The 6,243-nt window shown below is 55.0% G+C and overlaps 1 protein-coding gene across 1 annotated transcript; it reads left to right on the top strand.

Moving 5' to 3' along the window:
* Window positions 1–1,261: 1,261 nt before the first annotated feature.
* On the top strand, window positions 1,262–5,644 carry LOC125036765 (formin-like protein 3). The gene is made up of 2 exons (XM_047629643.1): window positions 1,262–1,825; window positions 5,507–5,644. Exons 1-2 carry the CDS (start codon window positions 1,262–1,264, stop codon window positions 5,642–5,644), a joined length of 702 nt encoding a protein of 233 aa, XP_047485599.1.
* The last annotated feature ends 599 nt before the right edge of the window (window positions 5,645–6,243 follow it).

The raw sequence follows: 6,243 nt of genomic DNA, 5'->3' as shown, positions 1-6,243 counted from the left end.
ATGTACATATATATACATGTATGTATATGTATATATACATATATATGTATATATGTATGTAAGTGTTTATGTATATATATACACATATGTATGTATATACACATTATGTATGTGTTTATGTAAATACACATACATATATATGTGTGTATATATGTATATATATACACACATAGGTATGTGTATATATATATATATATATATATATATATATATTCACAGATATTGTGGTTGTGTGCATATATGCATACACACACACACATACACACACACACACACACACACACACACACACACACACACACACACACGCACACGCACACATACATATTTACATATATATATATATATATATTTATACATATATATATATATTCATATATACACATATATATATATAGATACATAAATACAAACATATTCATATATATATATATATATATATATATATATATAATTAACTAAAGAGAAATAGATGTCAGTGACTTATAAACAGACCTTCAAGCATTAAAGAATCCGCCGCCACCGAGTTCCTTCCCCTCGTGGACGGAGATGTAAACACGACATTGAGTGCACCCAGTGCTGCCCACTGCCGCCCACGCCCACTGCCGCCCACGCCCACTGCCGCCCACGCCCACTCCCGCCCACGCCCACTGCCGCTCATGCCCCCTACCGCCCACGCCCACTGCCGCTCATGCCCCCTACCGCCCACGCCCACTGCCGCTCATGCCCACTCCCGCCCACGCCCACTGCCGCTCATGCCCACTCCCGCCCACGCCCACTCCCGCCCACGCCCACTGCCGCTCATGCCCACTCCCGCCCACGCCCACTCCCGCCCACTCCCGCCCACGCCCACTGCCGCTCATGCCCACTCCCGCCCACGCCCACTCCCGCCCACGCCCACTGCCGCTCATGCCCCCTACCGCTCACGCCCACTGCCGCTCATGCCCACTCCCGCCCACGCCCACTCCCGCCCACGCCCACTCCCGCCCACGCCCACTGCCGCTCATGCCCCCTACCGCTCACGCCCACTGCCGCTCATGCCCACTCCCGCCCACGCCCACTCCCGCCCACGCCCACTCCCGCCCACGCCCACTGCCGCTCATGCCCACTCCCGCCCACGCCCACTCCCGCCCACGCCCACTGCCGCTCATGCCCCCTACCGCTCACGCCCACTGCCGCTCATGCCCACTCCCGCCCACACCCACTCCCGCCCACGCCCACTCCCGCCCACGCCCACTCCCGCCCACGCCCACTGCCGCTCATGCCCACTCCCGCCCACGCCCACTGCCGCTCATGCCCCCTACCGCCCACGCCCATTGCCGCTCATGCCCCCTACGCCCACGCCTACTGCCGCTCATGCCCACTCCCGCCAACGCCCACTGCCGCCCATGCCCCCTACCGCCCACGCCCACTGCCGCTCATGCCCACTCCCGCCAACGCCCACTGCCGCTCATGCCCCCTACCGCCCACGCCCACTGCCGCTCATGCCCACTCCCGCCCACGCCCACTCCCGCCCACGCCCCCTACCGCCCACTCCCACTGCCGCTCATGCCCCCTACCGCCCACTCCCACTGCCGCTCATGCCCCCTACCGCCCACTCCCACTCCCGCTCATGCCCACTGCCGCCCACGCCCACTGCCGCTCATGCCCACTCCCGCCCACGCCCACTGTCGCTCATGCCCCCTACCGCCCTCGCCCACTGCCGCTCATGCCCCCTACCGCCCACGCCCACTGCCACCCACGCCCACTACCACCCGCTGCCGCCCATTCTACCTGCGCCTCTCAACGCCAGCGGGAGGAAAACGGCGAAAGTTTTCTGTTGTCGGTGTTTCCTCTTCCCCTCCTCTCTTTCCTCCTACCCCTTTCCTCTCTTCCCCCTCCTCCTCCCCCTCCACTTCCTCCTCCGCTTTCTCCTCCTTCTTCTCCTCTTCCCCCTCTTCTTCTTCTTCTTCTTCATCTTCTTTACTCCTCTTCCTCCCTCTTCCTCCCTATCCTCCCTCTCCACTTCCTCCTCCTCTTATTATTGTTATTATCATTATTTTCATTATTGTTACCATTCCTCCTTCTACTTTTCTATTTCATCTTTGAATCATTTTTCCTTTTCCTGTTGGTCTTCTCCCTCCCTTTCCTCCCCTTTCTACCTTAACTGTATTTTCCTTCTTCTTCTTCTTTCTTCTTTCCTTTATTTGATACACAAATTGTCTTACATTTTTTATTTCAACTTCTGGTTATATTATTTTCACATTTAAATAACAAGATTTCAATGGCGTTTATTTACAGTAGCAAATTCACGTGTCCTCTTATCAGTCCTGTTGATTGAACAATTAGCCTATCAGTGTTCACATATAATTATTAATTTCATCGCAACAGAAGATTGTAATATATCCATTCCTTGGACAGAATTCCGCTTACGATATCTGCATTTCTGTCAAAGTTGATATGTCATTTTCTTAACAAAAAAAAAACAAAAAAAAACGGAATTCCCTTCACGTTTTATCACGTCCTGTCATAATCCTGATAAGAAGTAAGACGCAGTGTTTGTGTGACGTCACAGGAACCTCGTTTGTTCGTCTTTGTTTTTTTTTTTTTTTTTACTTCTTGATATGTCTATTTCTTTTTGTCTGCCTTTCTTTCTCTTTCTTTGTCTTCTCTGTCTGTCTGTCTGTCTACCTGTCTGCCCTACCCCACTCTTTCTCTCTCTCTCTCTCTCTCTCTCGCTCTCTGTATCTCTCTCCTCCATCCACCCATCCATCATCTTTATCCTTCCTTCCCTCTATCTCCCTCTCCCACTTTCCCTCCCACCCACTCTCCCTCTTTCCTTCTCCCTCCCTCTCCCTCTCTCTTTTCTCCTCCCACCTTCCCTCCTTCTCCCTCTCTCCCCTTCCACCCACCTTCCCTCGCTCTCCCTCTTTCCCCCTCCTGCACACCCTCCCATCCTCTCCCTCCCTTTATATCCCTCTCCCTCCCTTTATATCCCTCTCCCTCCCTTTTATCTCCCTTTATATCCCTCTCCCTCCCTTTTCCCTCCCTTGATATCCCTCTCCCTCCCTTTATCTCCCTCTCCCTCACTTTCTTTTCCTCTCCCTCCCTCTCTCTGACTCTCCCTTCCTCTCCCTCCCTTTCTCTCCCTCTCCCTCTCTTTCTCTTCCTCTCCCTCCCTTTCTCTGCCTCTCCCTCCCTCTCCCTCCCTCTCCCTCCCTTTCTCTCCCTCTCCCTCCTGCACGCCCACCCATCGCCGCCTCCGAACGCTAAGACAAGGTCACGGTCGTGGGTTTGGTCGATGAGCGTTAATGCCTCTGATATCTGGCTTTGGTCGCACGCCGGGGTGAGGGGTGGGTGGGTGGGGGTAATGGGGTGGGGGTGTGTGTGATCGACAAGGAATGCAGAACGGATGAGGGAGTGATGCATGTGGATGAATGGGTGGATGGGTAGGTGAGTGGGCTGGTGGGTGGGTACGTGGATGGGTGTTTTGTATGTATGTATGTCCGTATATAATATATATATATATATATATATATATATATTGCTAGATAGATAAATAAAGTGATAGGTAGATAGATACACATATATGTATATATACACACATATATATATACACACATACACACACACACACACTCATATATATGTGTGTGTGTGTGTATGTCAGAAGGCAAGTGTCTCGGCACAATAGAACCTCAAACAGGTCTACGGTGTAGTAAGATGCAGCACAAGTAATGAGAATACGCCACTTACATAATGCCCTTTCCATGTATCTGTGAATTTCCTTAGAATCGAGGATACTTCTGCGGCGACCCTTTCCCTGGGGGGGGGGGGGGAGAGAGAGAGAGAGAGAGAGAGAGAGAGAGAGAGAGAGAGAGAGAGAGAGAGAGAGAGAAGAGAGGAGAGAGAGAGAGAGAGAGAGAGAGAGAGAGTGAGAGGGAAGGAGAGACGAGAGAGAGGAGCGGGGAGAGGAAGAGAGAGAGAGAGAAGAGAGAGAGAGAGAGAGAGAGAGGGAGAGACGAGAGAGGAGGCGAGAGAGAGAGAGAGAGAGAGAGAGATGGAGAGAGGAAGAGAGCGAGAGAGAGAGAGAGAGAGAGAAGAGAGCGGGAGAGAGAAAAAGAGAGAGAGAGAGAGAAGAGAGAGAGAGAAAGGGAGAGAAAAAGAGAGAGGGAGAGAGAGAGAGGGGGGAGAGAAGAGAGTGAGAGAGAGAGCGGGAGAGAGAGAGAGAGAGAGAGAGAGAGAGAGAGAGAGAGAGAGAAGAGGGGAGAGAGAGAGAGAGAGAGGAGAGAGAAGAGAGAGGAGAGACGAAGAGAGAGAGAGAGAGAGATAGAGAGAGAAGAGCGCGCGCGAGGCGCGAGGCTCGCCGCTGGGCGTCGGCTCGCGTGCGCGCGCGTCTCGCGTGCGCCTGCGCGCTCGCGCGCGCTTAGGCCGTCGCGCGCTCACGCGCTCGGCTCGTCTTTGCTTCGCTCTGTGCGCCTCGCCTGGTCTCGCCCGCGCTCTCTACCAGTCTCCGCTTCTCGCGCTCCTCGCTGCCTCGCTCTGCCCTCCCCTCTCTCTCGCTCGCCCTCTCGCGTCGCGAGGTCTCGCTCGCTCGCGCGCTGCTCGGCTGCTCTCTCTCTCCTCGGTTCTCTCGCTAGCTCGGTCTCTCGGCTCTCGCTCGTCGCTCGCGCTCGTCACGCGGCTCTGCGCTGCGCTCTGTCGCAGCTGCCGCTCGCGCTCGGCGCTCTCCGGCGTCTGCCTTCGCGCTCGCTCGCGCTCGCCCTCTCGCTCCTCGCTCGACTCCGCAGCTTCTCTCTCGTTCTGGTGCGCTTTTCTCTACGCTTGCTCGGCTCTCCGTGCCCTCGCTGGCCGTGCCCCGTGTCTTCGCTCCTCTCTCGGTCGTTGCGCTTCTCGCTCTCTTTTCTCCCTCTCGCTCTCGCTCTCTGTCAGCTCCGCTCTCTCTCGCGTCGCGTCTCCTGGTCGCCGCGTCTGGTTTTGCGCTCCGCGCGAGTCTCGGCGGGCTCTCCGCTTCCTTCTTTCTAGCTCGAGCTCTCTCTCTTCACTCGCGCGGCGCTCGCTGTTCACGTTCCTCGTCTTCTGACTTTTGCCCCGTTCTTTTCTGTCGACTCTCTGCTTCTCGCCGTTCTCCTGCTCGCTCGCCGGCCCTGCTCTCTCCCGCTCCCCGCGCGCTCGTCCGCTCTCTCTCGCTCCTGCGCGCGCTCTCCTGCTCTCGCGCGCGATCTCTCTCTCGCCTGCTCGTTCCTCTCGGCTGTTCGTGTCTCCGTCTCTCGCTCTTTCGTTGCCCGCCCTACGCTCTCGTCTCTCTACCCACTCTGCCGTCCGCGGATCGCTCTCGCGCAGGGCTTCGCCCTCTCTCTCTCTGTCGCGCGCTCCTCTTCTCGCGACGCTCTCTGCTCGCGCCGCTTCGCGCCCGCTCTACCGCCGCCTCCTCTCCCGGCTCTCGCACTCCCCCCTCTCTCCGCGCTCGTCGGCGCTGCCCGCCCGCCCGCCACCGCCCAGTCACCCCCTCGCCCCGACCCCCCAGCGGGCCAACAACCCGCCTACCACGACGCTATACTCCGAGATCGCAAGCCCCCTCCATGCTGCACTCACGGCCCCGCAGAGTTCCATGACTGTGAACGATCCTCCTGAACTTTACACCTACTATACCAAAGCAAACTAATAGCTGGCCGTTCGCTCCAGCTGCTTGTCATCAAATCACCACCCTGCCCCCACTCCCCACCCCGCCCCCCGGCGGGGTGGACCCACCCCCCCGCCCCCCCCCCCCACTTTTCCCCGCCCACCTTCCACCCCACGTGCCCACGCGCGTCTTGTTTGTCTTTATTTTTCTTCTTCCTTCTTCATTTCTCCCTCCTTTTTTTTCTTCCTTATTTTCATCTTTATTTATTTTTTCATCTTCTTTTTTTTCTTCAGCTTCTGTTATTTTATTTTTTTTTTTTTTTTTTTTTTCCCTTCATCGTTCTTCATTTCACCTTTTTTTTCTTTCTCCTTTCCCTCTGGTTTTTTCTTTTCTGGCATCTGTTTTTATTCCCGATTCTCCTTCTTATATTATACACCTTTTTTTCCCTCCTTTCTTCCTCACACTCTACTTTTATTGTACCTCCCACCTCTCCGTTCCTTTCCTCCCTCCCTCCTTCCTCCTTTCCTTCCCTCCCTCCGTTCCTTAACCTTCCTATCCCCCCTCCCTCTCACTCTCCTTCCTTCCTTCCCTACCTCTCTCGTTCCTCCCTTCCCATCCCCACTCTTCCTTGCCTTTCCACT

This window comes from Penaeus chinensis, chromosome 21 (genome assembly GCF_019202785.1).
Source record: "Penaeus chinensis breed Huanghai No. 1 chromosome 21, ASM1920278v2, whole genome shotgun sequence".
Classification (NCBI taxonomy): Eukaryota; Metazoa; Arthropoda; class Malacostraca; order Decapoda; family Penaeidae; genus Penaeus; species Penaeus chinensis.
The sequence above is the reverse complement of the archived record's forward strand: the minus strand, read 5'-3'. Positions and strand labels throughout refer to the sequence as shown.